The sequence below is a fragment of the Netta rufina genome (genome assembly GCF_964035555.1).
Source record: "Netta rufina genome assembly, chromosome: 9".
NCBI classification, from domain to species: domain Eukaryota; kingdom Metazoa; phylum Chordata; class Aves; order Anseriformes; family Anatidae; genus Netta; species Netta rufina.
Genome location: NC_140132.1, coordinates 17,360,629 through 17,380,100, shown reverse-complemented (window position 1 = coordinate 17,380,100; position 19,472 = coordinate 17,360,629). Strand labels below are relative to the sequence as shown.

General features: G+C 66.2%; 3 protein-coding genes across 3 annotated transcripts; all 3 read right to left on the bottom strand.

The window, feature by feature from the left end:
• Positions 1-1,734: 1,734 nt before the first annotated feature.
• CHRNG (cholinergic receptor nicotinic gamma subunit) lies at positions 1,735-6,802 on the bottom strand (the record flags this gene model as incomplete). Its single annotated transcript, XM_084292164.1, has 12 exons — positions 1,735-2,074; positions 2,157-2,290; positions 2,381-2,585; positions 2,869-2,983; positions 3,283-3,397; positions 3,614-3,817; positions 4,581-4,678; positions 4,897-5,052; positions 5,140-5,249; positions 5,428-5,472; positions 5,629-5,768; positions 6,052-6,802. 12 exons carry the CDS (start codon positions 6,800-6,802, stop codon positions 1,907-1,909), a joined length of 2,241 nt encoding a protein of 746 aa, XP_084148290.1. The 3' UTR covers positions 1,735-1,906.
• A 57-nt stretch (positions 6,803-6,859) lies between these two features.
• CHRND (cholinergic receptor nicotinic delta subunit) lies at positions 6,860-10,399 on the bottom strand. Its single transcript, XM_084292165.1, has 12 exons — positions 10,257-10,399; positions 9,558-9,703; positions 9,396-9,440; positions 9,145-9,254; positions 8,865-9,020; positions 8,597-8,712; positions 8,276-8,476; positions 7,925-8,036; positions 7,716-7,830; positions 7,418-7,619; positions 7,222-7,334; positions 6,860-7,136 (listed from the first exon to the last, which is right to left on the bottom strand). Exons 1-12 carry the CDS (start codon positions 10,306-10,308, stop codon positions 6,954-6,956), a joined length of 1,551 nt encoding a protein of 516 aa, XP_084148291.1. The 5' UTR covers positions 10,309-10,399; the 3' UTR covers positions 6,860-6,953.
• Positions 10,400-11,106: 707 nt separating this feature from the next.
• On the bottom strand, positions 11,107-16,937 carry PRSS56 (serine protease 56; the record flags this gene model as incomplete). Its single annotated transcript, XM_084292146.1, has 16 exons — positions 11,107-11,280; positions 11,383-11,489; positions 11,759-11,945; positions 12,208-12,370; positions 12,584-12,647; positions 12,764-12,925; positions 13,034-13,222; positions 13,329-13,488; positions 13,616-13,758; positions 13,951-14,110; positions 14,202-14,310; positions 14,408-14,597; positions 14,884-14,934; positions 15,625-15,822; positions 16,329-16,490; positions 16,793-16,937. The coding sequence occupies 16 exons, from the start codon at positions 16,935-16,937 to the stop codon at positions 11,107-11,109; spliced, it is 2,364 nt and encodes a 787-aa protein (XP_084148272.1).
• Positions 16,938-19,472: the final 2,535 nt, after the last annotated feature.

The following is a 19,472-nucleotide window of genomic DNA, read 5'->3' as shown; positions in this document are numbered from 1 at the left end:
TTGTTAGGGGGATTTAGTTGTAATTACATTTTGGCAATCTAAGCAAAAATAGCCTAGCAAGGCAAGGCTGAAATACTAGCTGCAGGCTCCTTTTATCCACAGCGCATTTAGCTTCTTGCAGATGACATCACTTAGGGTTTTAGTCCTGTTGTTGTGCCCAGCTGCGCGTCGCGTCCACCTCTGCTATTTCATGTACTCGCCCACTTCTTGCTTCTCATGCCCTGCGCCTAAGCTGGTGCTGATGAGCGCAGGCTTGCTATTAAATCTGAAAATGCTGCAGTCCTGCTGTGCTCGCCCTTAAATACTCATTGCGAGAGAGATGCAGAAGAGCCCTTCCCCTGAGGCTGTGCCTCCCGCTGCCGCTGTGGTTGAGATTTGGAGGAACTCGGCACCAGTTCCTCTTGCTCAGGGAGCGAGCTGGCTGGGACCTGGAGTTTGCCCTCTTAAATGCTACGAGGATTCGTGAGGGCAGAAGAAAAGTGGTGTTCTTTGATCGGTGTGAAGCACTGGATTTGGTGCTTCCACTGGCTTGGGGAGGGATGGAGCCAGATTGGTTTCTGAGCTGTGCTTTTGGGTTGTGATCTACCGTGTCCTGCTAGTAAGAGTGGTGAAAAGATAGCCACGGGGTTGTCTGGGAGGGGAAGCAGCCTCTGTTGCACCCTAGGAGGAGGTTTCAGATCCTCTTCAGATAGCAAGCCTGAGCAGGAGCCCCAAATCTGCGGTGAGCCTTGACCTTCCCTGTTCTCTTCATCCCAAAAAGGCTTTGTCCACCCTTAAACTTACTCAGATCCGCGTGTAGCTTCTTTTGAGGAAACCAGCAGCATGTTGAACCCCTTCAAGCCACAGAACCCATCCCCAGGGCTTTGCTTTCCCCAGGGGTTGCTGGGCTGTGGCAGGTTTGTGAACCCTGCCTGTCTGCTGGTCAAGCAGGAGCTGACGGCTGGGCTGGGGTTGTCTGGTTCAGGGATTGATGGTGAGGAAGCTCGCAGGGCTGGGGACTCCAAACCAGGGCCCCCTGTCCCTTCAGCCACTGTGGGACTGGGAACAGGACACGACTGTGTGTGGCTGTGGGGGGACAGGAGTGTGGTGCTGCCACCCACCAGCGCGATGGCCGTGTCCTGGAGGCGTTTCGTGCCCCAGGACCTGGTCACCTCACCCAGATCACGGCCAGGGGGCTGTGCCCGAGCCCAGGTGGGTGGGAGCCATCCCTGCTGCTCTGAGGGGCCAGCTTAGAGCTCTGGATCCGCCTGGTCTCTGTGCCACGGGCATCACGCACCTCTGGGGACGGGGCAGGGAAAGCCACCTTGCAGAGGGCACGGGGCAGGCTGGCACAGCCGGACGGATGGCTCCTGGCCGTGACCAGGCTGCGAGCACCCAAGAGAGGCACGTCTCAGCTGCTGGGGGTTTGCTTCTCCCCCTCCCATCCGTGCCCTCACCTCTGGCAGTGCCAGCAGCCGGTCGCTGGCAGCATCCAGCTCATCTCCAGCAGCAGCAGAGGCAGCTGGGGCCAGGCTGGTGGAGGCACAGCACATCCCGGAGCTGCCTGCGGGCAGCACGAGCTGCAGCACGGAGGAGCAGACGCAGGCAGCTGGCCCCCACCACGAGGTAAGCAGCAAGGGGGGCACAGAGCTGGGACCCCCACCCTGTTGTGTCTGTACCCAGCTGGGTGCCAGCCCTCGGGGGGGTCATCCCACAGGGGTAACCCCAGCAGTAAGGCACAAAGAAGCCACGGGATCCCACAAGACTGCCACGAGGTTTACTTCCACGTTCGGCACAACCACAGCCGCCCCGTGCTCCCCATCACCCCCACAGCAGGGGGGTGACAGAGCCCTGCCACCCCGGTCCCCAGGAAGCCGGGCACGGAGATTTTGGGGACATCCAACCCCCTGGTATCACCTGGCGGGTGTCACTGGGGCAGGTATGGTTTGGGGTCCCCGGGGAAGGGCAGGGCGGGCGCCTGGTTGAAGTGAGCCATGAGGAAGATGCCGACGGTGCCGCAGACGAAGAGGGAGGCCATGATGAAGAAGCAGACGCGGTCGATCACCCGCCCCACCAGGATCCACTCCTCGTTCTCCTGTGGGCACACATCAAGGGGGCGCTGAGGGCTTGTCCTTGCCACCCCCAGCCCCTGCTGTGCCACCCCAGCCCCGACTCACGCTGCTGAAGTCGTTCTGCTCCCGCGTGGCGTTGGCGATGTGGTTGCAGGCGTCGACACAAGCCCGGATCTCGGGGCCTGCCTCCTCCAGGCTCTGGCAGAAGTCCTGAGCGTAGCCGCTATCCAGCCCGCGGCCTGCGGGCGCACGGCCCGAGGCACCGGTGAGCACCCCAGGCAGCCCGGCGCATCACCCAGGGGAAACGCCAGCCCGCCTGGGGCACTCACCGATCTTCTCCAGCACGGTTTTCATCAGCCCATCCCTCTCCTTCTGCTTCTCGAAGAGCAGCTCGGTCCGGGCTTTCCACAGCATGTACTCGTCGGCTTTCACCATCAGCCCCAGGGAGCTGCGTCGCCGGGAGGCTTGCGGTGGCCCCGGCGCCTCCTCCGGCATGTGCATGCCCAGGTAACGGGGCACGAGGTGCAGCCACACCTGGGCACAGCGTCACCCATGGGGTCCTGGTCCCCCCGACACCACCCAGGGCACCCCGGGGGTGCAGTTGGGTCCCAGCGCATCATCCCTGGAGCACCCTTGTGCCACCGGGCACCCGCTGCTCCCCAGGGCTCAGTAGCAGCTTAGAGGGGTCAGCGGCACAGCGTGGTGCCTTGGGGACATCTGGGGGTCCCTGCATCGGGTTAGGGCATACCTACAGAGTAGGGCAGACCCCAGACGCCCCCCCTAATCCCCACAGGGGAAGGGGGCTGGAGGCAGGTACCTGGCGCACCCTCTGGGACATGGAGTGAGTGTTGGGCGTTCTCAGCGAGACGTTGAGGACGATGACGGCGTTCACCACGATCACCACCGTCACCACCATGAGGAAGGTCAGGTACCTGCGAGGGGGGCACGGGGTCTCAGATACCACCCTACGAGCTACGGTAGTGGGAATTCGGGGTGGAAACTGGGGACCAGCAGTGGGACATGGGCACGCGGTAACCCCGTGTCACCCTGCACGTGGAGGGTTGGAACGTCCTGCCTGGGAGCCTTGGCTCCCTCTCCCCTTCCTGCCGTGGCAGCTTGCCCAGGATATGAGCAGATAGGGCAGATATCCGTGCCTGGGTCCTGTCCACGGGCACTGGCACCCGGACACCCCCGCTGGCCCAGTGTGACCCCATCTCCTCGTGTCACTTACTTCCCGATGAGCGGCACCGCCTGGGAGGTTTCGGGCACCTTCTGGGCGATGAGGAAGAGGAAGACGGTCTGGGCCAGGAGCACGTTGATGGAGACGGTGCATTTCTGCCCGCCCGCTGCCAAGGAGGGGCAAAGGGGAGGCTTGGCAGGGGGCAGCGGTGTGGGCATGGCACCGCTTCGGCAAAATTGCCCCAGCAATGAACCCACCAAGTCCTGCGTGGCAGCTTAACCCGGGGGTACCCAAAAATTCACCCCAAACCCCAAATATCTCTGAAATAGAGCAGCTGGGGATGAACATCCCGGCACCCACCACGGGCACAGCACCAGCGTACCTTTGGCAGGCAGAAAGTAGACGAGCACAGCCATGGAGGAGATGAGGACGCAGGGCACGATGATGTTGATGATGTAGAAGAGGGGCTTGCGCTGGATGATGAGGTAGAAGACCACCTGCTGGTACTGGGTGTCGTCCGGGGTGAAGTGCCCCGAATTGATGATTTTCCGCGCGGGGCGGTGCTTGATGGCCCACTCGCCGTTCTCTGCCACGCAGGGATGCCACCAGGTGAGTCCTCGTGTCCTTTTGGGGACACTGCCAGCCCCCAGCACGGGTGGGAGGATGAGGAGGGCTGGGCACGGTGCGGGGAGAGGTGCTAGGGCCACGATGAGGGGGCAGAGGAGGGCGATGAGCACCGAGGGGTGCTCCAAAATACCCCTGAGAGCTACAGGAGGGGGAACCGCTGGGGCACGGGGGGTCCCTTGGGGACAGGGGCTCCCAGGATGAGTTACGTGTGGGGCCGGGAGTCCCCCCCAGCGCCCTGCCAGCGGGGAGCCGTGGGGGAAGCCGAGCGTGACGCTTTATTAAGGCGCGTTGTTTTCCCCCGCCGTCTGCGGGAGCGATAGATTTTTCCCAATCAAGATCGCAGCTCGGGCCGGTAATGAAAAAATAAATCTCTCCGCCCGAAAAGCATTTTGTTCCTTCACTATGCAATTAAAATGTGATGGAAAACGTCATCGTTTGGCCGTGACAGCTACGTTCCCAACATCAATCAAGCTGCCGGGAGCAGCGCTCTCCGGGAGGGACTGCCAGGCGGTGAGAGCGGCGAGCCGGGGGGGCTGGAAAAACAAATCTCTCCCCGGCTCCTGCTTCCACTAATAACTTAAGTACCCATGTAATGGCAAGGGCTGCTAATAGCCTTTCCCCCCGCTCCCCACCGCCCTGATTTTGGCAGCCAGCGGCGTTGCAGCAGGTTTCTGGGTGCCCCCAGGGTGGGCTGCTCGTGTTTTTGGGGGGCGTGGGGCTACCTGTGAAGGCTTCGGGGTCGATGGAGATCCACTCCACGGTCTGGCCTTCCTCCACTGTCAGCAGCAGGTTGATTTCGTTGGCGCTGTAGGTCTGGGACCTGGGGAGGGACAGGCGGCGTGCAGCAGGCCACCTCCTGCTTTTTTTTTGGCCACTTGGCTTGGCTCAGGAGCCCTTCACCTCCTGGTGGTCACGGGGTGCCAGGGGACAGCTTGGTGGCACTTTGCAAGTGGGACTCATTGCAAGACAATGAGGTTTTGGGGACAAGGGGGGACCCTGTCCCCCTGGAGCCCCCCCACCCCACCGTAAGGTGCTCACTGGAAGACCATGGTGCAGTTCTGCCAGTCGAAGGGGAAGTAGGTGACGTGGATGGAGCAGGAGCTGCGGTAGATGGCGGGGGGCAGCCAGTAGATGCTGCCGTCGGGGGACACCAGCACGTTGGTGTAGAGCGTGATCTCGAACGTCCCGTCAATGCTGGGGGGGGAAAAAGGGTGGGCTCAGCCCCAGGCTGTCACCCCGCGCGTGGGGATGTGACCCTGCTGCACCCCGGAGTGGGCTCACTTGTTCTCCAGGACGATGTCGGGCAGCCAGACCATGGTGGAGGGCACCCGCAGCAGCTGGATGTTGTCGTAGTCCTCGGGGTCCCACCGCAGGCGGTAATCGGACCATTGCTGGGCAAGGGGAGCAAAGAGAAGGGGGGGGTCACGGCGCTCCCTGGGGCTGCCTGTCCCGTGTTGTCCCCAAAACGGGCACAGCAGGGGGCATCCACAAAAGGGGGGGGTGGGTTACGGTGCCAGCCCGCCACGAGGTGAAAAGGTAACCGGAGTGGGGGCCTGTCTGAGGTCTCACCATCTCGATCCAGACGTTGGTGGTGAGGGTCTCCTCCCGCTCATTCTGGCAAGCAAGGAAGGGGGGAGGTGGCTTTAGCCATCTGTCCCCTGCATGGGGACAGATCCCATCCCACCAGGGCCACCTGGGCCCCTGCAGCATCACCCCAGCACCCCAGGTCCCTGCTCCCACCCGCTGCTGGGGGCTGGGGGGGGGTCTCACCAGGGAGATGAGGTTGGTGAGGGTGAGCTTGAGGGTGACATCGATGACTTGGTCCCCGCGCAGGGCCGGGCGCAGGTGCCGGTTGTAGTTGGTCATCAGGTCCTGGAGCAGCTTCTCCTCCTGGTTCCTGCAGCTCACGCCTGGGGGGGGGGCACGCAGCACCATGGGGGCACCCCAGGGTGGGGATGAGGGGGCCGGTGATGCCCCAAGGGGCTGCTGGCATGGCTTGGGGGGGGGTCGTGCATGGGGAGGGGGCGCACGCACCGCTGAAGGTGCCCGGTGGTGCGCAAACAGGGCATGGGGACACCCAGGGGGACGGTGCACGGAGCCGTGCACCCATGGGTGACAAGCCCCCAAGGACAAAGACAGTGGAAGGGGGGACCCCCAGCGCTCCCCCCACACCGCGGCGTGGGCACCCCTTACCTGCCAGGGCGCAGAGGGCGAGGAGGAGGCCGCGCATGGCGGAGCCGTGGGGCGCAGGGGCTGGGGCTCCGCTCGGCCGCCTGCACGCCGAGCTTCTGGGCCTGGCGCCCGGCGGGATGGGACAGCTGTCCCCGACCCCGTCAGCTGCTCCTGTGGGGCAGGGAGGGGTGGGAGGCAGCCCGTGTCCCATCCTGTCCCCCCCCTCCACCACCAGCGGAGTGGTGGCGGTGTGCTGGGCAGCTCCCGTGGCGTTTCGTGCTGTTGGTGGGGTGTGGAAGTGGGGTTGGGGGCAAAATGATTGATTCCGTTCCTCCATATCCCCTGAAAAGGATGTATGGCCCCATAGTGGAAAGCCATGTGGCCGTGGGTTATGGAAAGGGGGTGTCCCCCTGCAAACACCTCCAGCGGTGCCCTGTGTCCCCCCCAGCAGTGACCGGTGGCCCCCAGGGCAGGCAGGTCCCGCCTCAAGGGTCTGAATCCTGCCCGGCCCCATGTCGAGGGGGAGCTGCACATTCCTGGCTCGGTGGAGAGGATGTGGCAGCTGTCCCGAGCCACCACCGGCACGGGGGACGTCAGCTGTGCCCCCTGAAACCGGAGCCCTGGCCTGCCGCTGCTGAGCCGGGGAAGGAGACACCCCCTGGGCCCCAGCCACGCACTGCGGGATGGGGGAGACCTTTGGGGGTCTGGCTGGGGGTCTTGGCCCCCCTGTAGCACCAGAACACGCAGCAGCACCCATCCCCTGGGTGGGCATCACCCCCCTGGCACACACCAGGGCTCGGCGCTTCGGGTGGGACACCGAGAGCAGGCACCAGCTCTGCGCCCCGCGGCGAGAAGCACCCAGCTTTATTTCCCCAAGCCACAGCGGGGTGAGCAGAGAGGACCCCCCCTTCCCCCCGGCCACCCTAAATGTAGCGCTTGTTCTCCTCCCGGTAGTCGTAGGGGTCTCCGGAGAAGGGCAGCGGCGGCGGGTGGTTGTAGATGCCCATGAGGAAGATCCAGAGCGTGCCCACCACCAGCATCGGGGTGATGAGGAACAGGCAGAGGCGGTCCAGGGTCCGGGCCACGCGGTTCCAGTTGTCCTTCTCCTGGGGAGGGAGCCAGGAGCAGGGCAGCGGGGGCACGGTGGGCATGGGGAGCCCCCCTCCACCCCGCCGTGCCCACGGCCCCCACCTCGTTGTAGCTGTTTTTCTCCCGCATGTGCTTGACGATGAAGTTGGCACCATCAACAGCAGGTTTCAGCTGCTCGTAGAGCTGCTCCTCGTTCGTCCCCACTGGTGCCAAGCCTGGGGGGCACGAGACCCCTCAGAGGGCACAGCCACCCTCCCCGTGTCCCCCCCTATCCCCACGGAGAGGGGCTGAGGCTCACGGGCAGGGGTGACGCGGCTGGCCAGCCCGTGCCTCTCCGATTGCTTCTCGAACATGAGCTCGCTGCGGGACTTGACGCTGTAGTACTCCTCCGCCTTGGCGATGTAGCCGGCCGAGCTGCAGCGCCGGATGCACGGGGCACCCACCGCGCTCCCCGCCGGCTGCGACATGCGCAGCAAGCGGGGCAGGCTCTCCAGGAACACCTTGGGCACAGGACGTCGCCGTGTCCCCGCTTTCTGTCCCCAAAAGCCGGGCGCACCTGGCCCAGATGGGGCACCCCAGGAGGTTCCCCCCCTCACCTCTCTGACCCAGTCGGACATGATGTGGGTGCTGGGGGTGCGGAAATGGAAGTTGAGGACCACGACGCAGATCACCACCACGGCCGTCACCAGCAGCATGATGAAAAGCAGGTACCTGGGGTGGCGTTGGCACAGGGGGTGGGGACGTGCAAAGCCACCCTGGGGACCCCGAAATGCCCTCGCTGTGCCCGGCGGTGCCCAGGACTCACTTGCCGATGAGGGGGATGGCGTGGGAGGTCTCGGGGAGGCGCTGGGAGACGAGCAGGAGGAAGACGGACTGGGCCAGGAGCACCGAGATCACCAGGGTCATCTTCTCACCACCTGGAGAGCAGGTGAGCTTGGGGCGACCCTGCCGCAGGTCCCCCTCCCAGTGCCCCACCCTAAAGGGCCCCATGTGGGGTTTTCTGTTGTAGGAGTAGCACAAGGACCAACTTGGGTGATCCTACACCCTGCTCAGGGATGACAGGGTCCTACACTGGGGTGTCCTGGTGCCAGGATGTCCCCATGTTGGGCATCAGGGTGTCCCCATGACCCAGGGCAGGTGCCATGGGGCCACTCACTGTCAGCGGGCAGGTAGAAGACGAGGATGGCCATGAAGGCGATGAGGACGCAGGGGGTGACGATGTTGATGACGTAGAAGAGCGGCTTGCGCTTGATGATGAGGTAGAAGGTGATGTCCTGGTGCTCGCTGCTCTCCGGGGGGTAGCTGGGGTGGATGTTCTTGCGGGCCGGGCGGTGGATGATTTCCCACTCGCCGTTCTCTGTTGGGACATTTGGGCCATCCTCACCACCCCCAGCAGTCCCCAGGTACCGGGGTGTCCTGAGCCCTGTCTGGGGTGTCCCCAACTGCCACGGGACACAGCGGAGAGCACCAACGCTACCTGTGAAGCCTTCGGGGTCGATGATGATCCACTCCACGCGGTAATACTTGTCCGTCTCCGGGTCGCTCTCCTCCTTCAGGTGCATGCTGATCTCCTGCGCGTTGTACGCCAGCGAGCTGGGGGGGGACACAGGCGGTGAGGGGCTGCACCCACCAGCTCCATCCTCCATCAGGGGGGTCCTGGATCCCTCCCCGTGCTGCACCCCTACAGCAATGGGCACCGCGGGGTTGGGGACCCGGCTCCTTGGCCACCCTCCTGCCCCCGGCACCTGAACTTGAGGGTGCAGTTCTGCCAGTCGAAGGGGAAGAAGTCGACGTTGATGGGGCAGGCGCTGCGGAAGATGGCAGGCGGCAGCCAGTAGACGTAGCCGGTGTTGTAGACCAGCACGTTGCAGTAGTAGGCGACCTCGAAGAGCCCGTCGTTGCTGTGAGGGGGAAAAAAAACGAGGTGGTGGCAGGGCGAGGGAGAGCCCTGGGCGTCTGGGGATGGCTCTGGGTGAGGCTGCTCGCCCGGGAAGGTTGGGGAGGGGAAACTGAGGCAGGGCTCACTTGTTCTCCAGGACTATCTCAGGCAGCCACAGCATTTCTGGCCGCAGGCGGAGCACCTCGATGTCCCCAAACTCGGATTTGTTCCACTGTAGGCGGTAATCCGTCCAGCCCTGGTGGAGGACAACCCCTGGGTCACCCCCTTACCACACCAGGCCACCCCACAGCTGATGCTGTGACACCCAGGGTGACAGCACGGGGACAGGGACCATAGCACTGGTCCCTGTCCTCTTTCCCCTCCTGTCCCTACTCACTTGTTCGAGCCACACATTGGTGGTGAGCGTCTCGTCCACCTCTTTCTGCAATGACAGCGGGGGGGCACGGAGATGCCACAGCTCTCCCCAGGACCCCCCCCCCCCAACCCAAACCAGCCTTTTTGGGGTGCAGCCAGCCTGCTGCTGCCCGCTGGGGCTCACCAGCGAGATGAGGTTGGAGAGGGTGAGGGCCAGGTAGACGTCCACCACCTGGTCGGTGGAGACGACGGGGCGCAGATCCTTGTTGTAGCCCCTCTCCTCGAAGAGGTGGTGGATGAGCCGCTCCTCCTGGTTAACGCAGAGCCCGCCTGGGGGGCGCGGGGTCAGGCAGAGCCACAGGGGGCTGGGGGTTGCTTCCCACCCCCAGCAGGGATACCCAGCAAGGGCAGGGAAGGGCGAGGATGGAGGGGACAGGAGCTGGCCAGGATGCTGCACGCTGGTGCCATGTGGGGCACAGGGTGTGCAGGGATGGCACACACGGGGGGACACATGGACACGTATGGACACAGGGACGTACAGACACCTGGACACAGACCCAGCACGTGCACGCATGGACACACGGACGCGGACCAGGATGTGTAGGGAGATGTTGAAGGATGCAGAGCTGCTGTGAACACGCAGGGGCACACGGACACACGCACGGAGGCGGCAGCAGCGTGCACACACACACAGACACCTGCACACATGCAGGGACACAGACACAGGGACAGTGCACACAGACAGACGCACGGTGAGGACACAGCGCTGGGTACGGCAGCACAAGGGATGCTCGGTGACAGATCCCTGCCATTCAGTTCCCAAAACACAGCCTTGGGGGAACCCCCAGCACCCCCACCTCCCAGTCCCCGGGGCCCCGCTCACCCCACACCACCAGTGCCCCGAACAGGGCCAGCCACAGCAGCAGGTCCCCCATGCGGTGCCCGCGGTGCCTTCGTGCCGTGCCAGCTCCTCGCCACCTCCCCGCTTGGCCTGGCCCTGCGGATGTCCGGCCACCGGGATGGACGGTGCCAGGTGCCGAGGGGGAAGGGTGCCGGCACCGGATACCCCCCCCCCGTGGCCCCCTTGTTTCCGGCACCCCCGTGCTGGGAGAAGGGAGACGGGCAGGCACAGCTGGCCTCGCCACCCCACGGTGCCACCTCGGTGCCACCTCGTCACCCCGGAGCAGGGAGGAGCAGACCCTTCCTCACCGCCCGGCAGCTCCAGGGATGCTGCTCGAGGGCAGTTTTGTGCTGCCCCACGAGCTGGAGGTGTTGGCACCCACCGGGGGCACGTCCCCTGGGAGGGGGTTTCATGTGGGGTGGGCACCGGTGCTGGACTCTAAGGAAAAGGGTGCTGAGGCGGGCAGGGGCTGTCTGACCCTACTGGGGTCCCCCCCCGGATAATGGGGGCAGGACCTGAGGATGGGGGCATCGCTTGGGGGTGTGAGGAGATGGGGAGGGTGAAAAAAGAGAGGAAAAAACAAATTCTACTGGAAAATAGAGCCCTTCTTTATTGAAAAATAAACCTTTCTCTGTACAAATAAATAACAGTCCGGGTGCCTGCGGGGAATACGGGGTGCGGGGGGCTTGCTAAGGTGGGGGTACCAGGGAGAGGAGGGCTGAGGACCCCAGCTGGGATGCTCCAGGTGCCCCCCCATCGCCCCGGGAGGTTGGTGGGGGGAGGGAAACTGAGGCACAATGGGGGACAAAGGAGCGGGACACCCTGAGCTCCCCTAGGTTTTCAAAGCCTCGAGGGCCAAAGCGACGAGGCCGGGCATGCTGCGGGCCAGCGAGTCGCTCTCCAGCCCCACGAGGCCGGCGAAAGCCGTGGGGCGGCCGCCCACCGTGGCCCTCACCTGCGCCCGGTACAGCCCCTTGGCGTTTTTGGAGCCCAGGTCCACCAGGATCTGCCAGGGGAGGAAAACACCGTCAGCCCCGGGGCGAGGGGACACGCTGCTGGCGAGCTGGGGACGGCGAGGTGCCGGGGGGGGGGTGGCTGTCCCACGCACCTCCTGGAAGGTCATGGCCAGGTCCGGCTCCGGCACCCGCAGCACCCATGCGTACAGCTCCTGCACCGCGCCCACCCGCTGCGCCGAGGCGTTGAGGCCAGGGCAGGCTGCAGGACCCCGGGGAGGGGGACAGGAGAGAGATGGAAATGGGGTCAGGGGGTGGGTGGGGGCACTGCGCTGTCACCAGCCCCAGGGTGCAAAGCTGAGGCTGGGTTTGCCATCTCCGGCATCCCTGTGGCATCCCGCAGCACCTGGGGCTGGGGGGTGCTTACCTCTGCCCTCACCTGCCTCCTCCTCCTCCTCTTCCTCCTCCTCCTCCTCCTCCTCCAGCCCAGGCTGTGTGGGCACCAGCTCACGTTTCTCCCTCGGCACCAACCCTGCGTGGAAACCCCGTTGGGGACGCCGTCGGTGGCCACTGCTTGGGCACAAAGCCGGGTGGAAATGACAACCCCGATGCCCCCCCAGGGCTCACGGTTTGGTGTGGGGGTCCCCGACGGCTCTCCGGGTGCCTGCTGCTGCTGCGTGGCTTCCAGGGGGGTGTCGAGGTCCAGCTCTGCCCGGAGCTGGGCGAGGAAAGCTCTGCCCTGTCCCACCAGCTCCTCCACCTCCTCCTCACCCTGCTGCGGGGAAGGGAAGGGGAACAGGGCAGGCAGTGGGGTTTGGTCCCTGCTGGCACTGTCACCGGAGCAGCAGGGGTTCCCCCCATCCCATCCCATCCCATCCCATCCCATCCCATCCCATCCCATCCCATCCCATCCCATCCCATCCCATCCCATCCCATCCCATCCCATCCCATCCCATCCCATCCCATCCCTCTCCAAATACCTGCAAGAAGAGCCACGTCTCCCCGGGGAGCCGCTGCCCGTCTGGGGTGGGTTCCAGGGGGCTGCCCCCATCCATGGCCCTCAGCGCCTGCACCCAGTCCTGCAGCTGGGGCCCCACGGCCCCAAAGAGCCCCGCAAATGGGGGCAACTGCCCGGCTCCCCGCCTGCAAGCACAGCGGGGACAACTCAGCCAGGCACCCGTCCCTTGGGCGCTGCCACCCCCTGTACACCCCTCTTGGGACCTGATTATAGGAAGAGCAGGATCCCACTGCCTTGAGCTGTCCCCAGAAAGCCCAATCAGTGCCCATGGGTATCTCGCCCACCTCCCCAAAACCTACAGCCCCCATAACCCACCATGCCCTTGCGTCCCCCTTTACCTGGTGGGGGGTCTCCGGGGTCCCTCTCCCTTGGGGTTAGGCTGCTCCCCTCCCACAGCCACGTCTGTGGGGACAAGAAGGGGACAGGAGGGACAAGGCGTAGGGGTGCCCGAGCCACCAGCACGAGGGTGGCGTGTCCCCACAGGGCCACGGGGTGGCACAGCCGGGGCGGGTGGGTACCTGGGGCGTCCCTGCGGACACGGGCAGGGAAGAGGTGCCCGTAGATCTTGCCCAGGAGCTGGGGCAGAGCCCGGGTGAGGAAGGAGAAGTCCACCTGGTTCCGGATGAAATCCCCGGCCCGACGCAGGAGCCCCACCAGTGTCTGGGCGTAGGAGTGCAGCTCTGGGGGGAGTGCAGCGAGAGAACCACGTCCCTGGCACCGTGCCGGCACGGCATGTCCCCAACCCGTCCCCATCCAGACACAGCCCCCGTGCCCTGGCGTTGTCTCACCGCATCGCCTCGCCCGGGCACGGCAGGTGTCCTCAGCAAGGCGTGCGCAGGCGGCCTGGCCCCGGGGTGCCCGGCAGGACCCCGCGTAGAAGGAGCAGAGGCGGGTGCGCTCGGGGGGCTGCCCCTCGGGGGGCAGCTGCGACAGGGCCAGCAGCTCGAAGCAGCTCGGTTCCCGGCTGCCAGGGGCGGCTGCGAGGACAGCGGGGTTGCCATAAGCTGCTGAGCCCCCCCATCACCTTGTGGGACCCCCGTGGGCCCCCTTCCCACGGCCATCCCGTGCCCCTCGGCCACTCACGGTCCATCTGGAGGCTGAGCCAGTCTGCAAAGGCAGCAACACGGGTGTAGACGCCGGGTTTGCCCCTCTCACCGCACCCGTCACCCCACGAGGTGATGCCGTAGAGGACAAAGCGGCGCGAGGAGGGGTCCTGGCACACCAACGGGCCCCCTGAGTCACCCTGTAGGGGATGCTCATACATCAGTGGGGAGCACCGAGCGCACTGGGAGCCTGGCGGTGCCGTGCCAGCGCCGTGTGCTCCCCCTGTGCCCAACCAGAGGGGTTGCGGAGCCGGGGGGGGGAATTACCTGGCAGGAGTCGATGCCCCCAGACAGGTACCCGGCACAGAACATGGTGCTGGTGAGCAGCTCCCTGCCCAGGGCGCCCCGGCACGTCTCCTGGCTGAGCAGGGGCACCTGTGCCTCCATCACCACCTCGGCTGACGGCCCCTCTGCCGGGCAAGGCACCCGTTATGGGGTCCCCTCTACACAGCCCCTTCTTTTGGGGTGCCCACGCGCTCCCCTCTTTTGCGCCCTTGGCTTGGAACCAGGCGCTGGGGAGGGGGTGGCACCCGAGTTCAGCGCCCAACCTCTCTGCCAAGGGGGACACCCCGCTGACCCCGTGGGTGCTGGGGGGCACCTACCTTCAAAGAGGGACCCCCAGCCCGCGATGTAGCAGGGGGTGCTGGGGGTGGGCTCTGTGGGGCCGCTGGGCAGGCACACGGGGCTGACGGTGGCCGATGGGGCCAGCGGCACCGCCAGCTCCAGCAGCGCCAGGTCCCCGTGGAACGTCTTGGGGTTGAACTGGAAGGAAAAAGGGGGGGAGCGTGGGGGGGATCCTGGGGCATGCAGGACTGGTTTGGGGGTGCCCACCTCCACCTCCACCTCCACCGACCTTGGGGTGAGGCACGATGCGCCTGACGGGCACTGCCTGCTCGCCAGGGTCCTGCTTGCCCAGCTCGTGGTCACCCACCACCACCGTCCACGCCAGCTCGTTCTGGGTCCTGTCCAGGGACGGGGACAAAAATTTTGGTGGGGGGACATCAGTGCCACCCTGTGCCCCCTTCTGCAAGGACACCACGTCCCCGTGCCCCCGTGTACCCGGCGAAGCAGTGGGCAGCAGTGAGTACCCAGGCGCGCCCCACCAGCACCCCTCCACACATCAGCTCCCCGTGCAGCCGCACCGACACCAGCCAGGGCCAGGCCCCCGGGGGGGCCACGCTGCCCCCCATGATCCGTCCTCGGGGGGCCGTGGCGTTGACGGGGGGACCCGCGCGGCGCCCGCAGCTCCCTGGCGGATAAAATTAGGGTGAGTGGTGGGGGTCCCTCCGACGTCCCCCTTTTCCTCCACGGTCACCGAAGTGGCCGAGGAGGGGGGGGTGGCAGGCGGCCCCCGGGGGGGTCACGCCGCACGGGGCGCGCTGTCAAGCCTCATCGTGCTCACGGAGGCGAGGGGGCGGAGGGCGGGGGGCACCCCGCGGGCCGGCAGCTGCCGACGCTAACCTCTGCCCCCCGGCACAGCGGGCAGCCGGGGATGGGGCTGGGGGATTCGTGGGGGGGGGGTCACCCCGGCTCACCTGGCATCGCCGCCTCTGCCGGGGCATCGCTCGGGGTGGCGGCTGCCAGCCCTGCGGGGACAGGTTGTCGCGGTGTGTGGGGGTGTCCCCCCCCCCCCGCCACGATGTCAGCACCGTGTCCCCAGTTTGTCCCCGTTCCTCCCAGTGCCCCCCCCCGAAGCTGTGCGTCCCAAACAAACACCGCTGTCCTGCCCCAGGTGGCCCCGTCACCCCCAGTGGCTGTGTCCCCGATCTCCCTGTCCCCCCCCCAGTGCCCCGTTCCCCCATTCCCCATTGTCTCACCCCAGATTCTGCACCCCTCAATACACCTGTGTCCTCTGTTCCACCCCATATCTCCCCATCCCACCTCGATCCCTCTGTGACCCCCCCCAATGCTCCATCCCCCTCCAGATCCCCCCAATATCCCAGTGCCCCCAACCTCCCACCCCACTCCAGCTCCTCCACCACCCCTCTCTGCCCCATCCCAAGTTCCCCATCTCTCCCAATGCCTCCACCCCCCAAATCTCCACATCTCACACCAGATCCTCCTTCCCCCCCCATTTTCCTGCCCCTCCAACCTTCCCATCCCACCAGAGACCCCCGTCACCGCGCTCCATCCTCCAACCCCTCCCCTCCCCAAATCCCCCACCCTCATCCCACCCCAGCAGCACCCCCCACCCCATATCCCCTCCAGGCACTCCTGGATGACTCCTGTTTGTTTTTGTAGGGTCTCCTCTCTCCGGGAAGGGGGTCCCCACTCACGGCACTCCTGGAGGCGGCGGCGGCAGCGCTGGGCGCTGAGCAGGGCGCAGTGGGGCTGAGCCCCCCGGGGGGGGCACAGGAGCTGGTAGGGGGCGCAGGCCTGGCTCAGCGCCCAGTTGCGCTGGGGCACCTCGGGGTGCTCCTGGGCATCCAGCAGGGCCTGGCAGCTGGGGGGCACCCCGGGGGGCACAGCGGGGGCTGCGGGGACAACGGGGTCGTGAGTGTCCCCACGTCACCCCCGCACCCTGCCCGCCTCCACCCGGCTCACCCCGAGACGGGTGGGAAGGGGGAACGGTGGGGTGCTGCGTTGGGTTGTTTTTGTAGGGTCTCCTGGGTGCCGGGGTATGTTTTGGGAAGGATTTTGCTCTTATCAAGAGGTATTTGGGGTAGGGCTTCAGGTTGGGTAAAAAAATCAAGAGGGTGGGGAACCGTTTGGGTAGGGTGGTGTTTTTGTAGGGTCTCTGGGTGATATGGATGGGTTTGGGGAGTCTGGGCGCTGCTGTGGGGAAGACTATGGGGGCGAACACTTATGGGGAGGGATACGGTTTGGGTAGGGTGTTGGGATGGGTAGGGTCTTTGGGGTCTCGGGGTGTTTGGGGTCTCAGGGTGTTTGGGATCTCTAGGGGATGCATAGGGCAACGTTTGGGTAGGATCTCTAGGGAATGGGGTGTTATTTGGGTAGGACCACGGGGGCCGGGACTCACGTGGGCAGCGGCGGGTGCGGTTGGCGCAGGGGGGGAAGAGGCAGGGGGCGCAGAGCCCGCAGCCCCCCCGCTGCCGCTGCTGCTCCGCCCGGGCCCTCTCCAGCGCCAGCAGCGCGCTCCTCAGCGCCGCCTCCAGCACCAGCGTCCCCCGGCTCGACAGCGCTGCCGGGGCGCATCGGGGTGCTCAGCCCCACCCCATAGGACCCCCCCACATCGCCCCCAACCCCTCCGGGACCCCCCTGCCCTGTGTTTTCCATGCTGGTGTCAGGCTGGGCACAGCAGGGGCGCACAGCGGGGCGTGAGCGCGGGCAGGTGTGCCCCCCTCCCGTGTCCCCACGTGGCTGTCCCCAGGGCTGGCACAGGATAAGGGACCCATCATGGTGCCCCCCGGCCCTAAAAAGCGGATCCCATCTCCTCCAGCATCCCCCGTTAAGCATCCCAAAGCCCCCTCCCCGTGCGCTCACCTTGTAGGACGCCGGCCGGCATGGGGTACAGCCCCTGTCCTTGGGGGGCCCCCCCGGCCGGCTGCAGGAGCAGCAGCAGCAGCACGGGGGGGGCCAGGCAGATGTGGGATCCACCACCCCACAACCTCTTCCCTCCTCGTTCCATCCCGGCTAGGAATGGGGAAATTTGGGGGATTTAAAAAAAAAAAAAAGGGGGGGGGAGCCCCAAAAGCGCCCGAGGAGCCGGAGGAGGCGCGCGGATTTATAGACGGTGCCCCCCGGGGGGGGGGGTGGGAGGAGAGAGAGGGGCCAGGGGAGCACAAAGAAGGCGAGTTCATTAATGTCGCGCCAAGATCCCATCCCGGGGGGGGGGGTCCGGGGTTTGGGGACGCAGCTCGGGGCCTCAATGCCGCCTTTGTTCGACGGGGGCCTTCGGGGCGGGCAGCATCAGACGGGCGCTGCGCTCCCGGCGCTGCCCGCGGCCCTTGATCATTTTCACGCCAAGCTCGGCCCCGCCAACGGTGCCCCCCGCTTCCCCGAACCACCCGCAACCCCAAATCCGGCCCCAAACCCTGGGAAGGGGGCAGCTGGGAGCTTGGGGAGTTTGGAGGGGGTCGGGGTGCCGGGGGTGGGAGGTGGGGTGGGAACGCGGCGGCGGCGGGCGCTTCAAAGGGGAGCGGGGGCTGCGGGAGATGGGGGCATTTAGGGGAACAGAGGGATTAGGGGGGGGTTTTGTCCCCCGGGAGTGGGGTGCTGGGATGTGGGATTGCCCCCCCCCCATGTCTGTGAGTTGGTTCGGTGCGTGCCCCATGTTTTTGGGGTGTTCCCGTGCCCCGTTTGCTGGCGGTGTCCTTTGTAGGGACAGGGACGGTCATGGGGTTGTCACCTCGTTGGGGCGCACGGGGTGCCCGTGACCCCAAACCCGCCCCTGTTAGGGGAAAGGGGTGCCCAGCTTCCTGGGGCCGTTTGGGGGTCCCTGCGCCCACTTGGGGTGATCACAGCGTTCCCATGCCCCCACCCCTGTCCCTATTAGGACAGTTTGTCCCTGTTGGGGGCAGTTTGGGGGTGCCCATGTCCCCGTGTCCACTTGGGGTGACCAGGGGTGCCCCATTAGGGCCAGGGGTGCCTCCGTGCCCGCAGCCCCGGCCGTGCCGTGCCCCCCTCCCGCTCCCCCCAACCCCCCCCGGCCCTAATTGTGCCAGCGGGGCGCCCACAATGCCGCCTCAGTGGCACATCAAAGGCGCGGCGCTGGCACCGCGACAACCCCACGTGAAAGTGTCCCCCCCCCAGCTCCCACCTCGGGCCCCATTCCCTGTCCCCCCTTTACCAGCGGGGACCGTCCCCCGTCCCCCATCCCTTAGGGCCCTACCCGAACCCGTCCCCGTCCCCTTTTGGCCCAGGTGGCGCAGGGTCGCTCTATGGGGTCAAGGTTTGGTGGCCCCCCCCCGGTCCCACGGCACCGCCGCCGTGCGCCCCCGCTCAGCCCCGTGCCCGTTGCCAACCCCATTAACCTAATTGGCACCTAATTGGTGGCGGTGGGACCCCGGGGGTTAAGGGGGGGGGACGACGGGGGACACACGGGGACGGGGATATGGGATGGTGCCCCCCGAGCTGCCCCCAGCCCCGATTATTGTCCGGTAATTGGCGTGGGCAGCAGAGCCCGGCCGCCACCCTGGCGGCGTGCCCTGGGTGGGGGGACACGGGGGGGACACGGGGGGGACACGGGGGGGGGCACCCTTGGGGGACGCATGATGGGGACACTGGGGGGACACTGGGGACTCTGGGGACACTGGGGACACATGGGGGGGATGTATGGGGGGGATATGGGTGGGGACACATGATGGGGACATTGGGGTCACATGGGGAGGGCACATGGGGGTGACACTGGTGGGGACTCTGGGGGGACACTGTGGACACTGGGGACACTGGGGGGGACACTGGGGACACTTGGGTGACACTGGGGACACTTGGGCAACACTGGGGACACTGAGGGGACACTGGGAACACTGGGAAAGGTGGGGACACTGGGGACACTGGGAGGACACCGGGGACACTGGGGGGGACACTGGGGACACTTGGGGGACACTGGGGACACTGGGGACTTTGGGGGGGACACTGGGGACACTGGGGACACTGGGGACAATGGGAGGACACTGGGGACTCTGGGGGGACTGGGGACACTGGGGATACTGGGGGGACACTGGGAACACTGGGGGGACACTGGGGACACTGGGGACACTGGGAAGACACTGGGGGAACACTGGGGGGGCTGGGGACACTGGGGGGACACTGGGGGAACACTGGGAGGACACTGGGAGGACACTGGGGACAATGGGAGGACACTGGGGACTCTGGGGGGACACTGGGGACACTGGGGACACCGGGGGCAACACTGGGGGGCCACTGGGGCCACTGGGGATGGGACACTGGGGACACTGGGGACACTGGGGACACCCTCTGGCCATGGGGGTCCTGGGGATGCCCTGGGGGTGGGGGGCATTTGGGGTTGGGGGCGTGGCCACGCGGGGGGCGTGGCCACACGGGGGGCGTGGCCACGCGGAGGGTGCGTCCACACGGGGGCGGAGCCTATGGTGCGGGGAGCGTCTGAAAGGGGCGTGGCTTGTGCGACGGGCGTGTCCATAAAAGGGGCGTGGCAACGAGGGGGCGGGGCCAGCAGGGGGCGTGGCGCGGGGCCGGGGCG

What these genes read in the sequence shown, in the direction of transcription:
- CHRND (XM_084292165.1), bottom strand. Translation starts at nt 10,308, where the DNA reads ATGGGGGACCTGCTGCTGTGGCTGGCCCTGTTCGGGGCACTGGTGGTG. An exon ending in TCTCCAACCTCATCTCGCTG is followed by an intron (nt 9,441 to 9,557) that starts GTGAGCCCCAGC and finishes CTGTCATTGCAG; the next exon opens with AAAGAGGTGGACGAGACGCT. An exon ending in CCAATGTGTGGCTCGAACAA is followed by an intron (nt 9,255 to 9,395) that starts GTGAGTAGGGAC and finishes GTCCTCCACCAG; the next exon opens with GGCTGGACGGATTACCGCCT.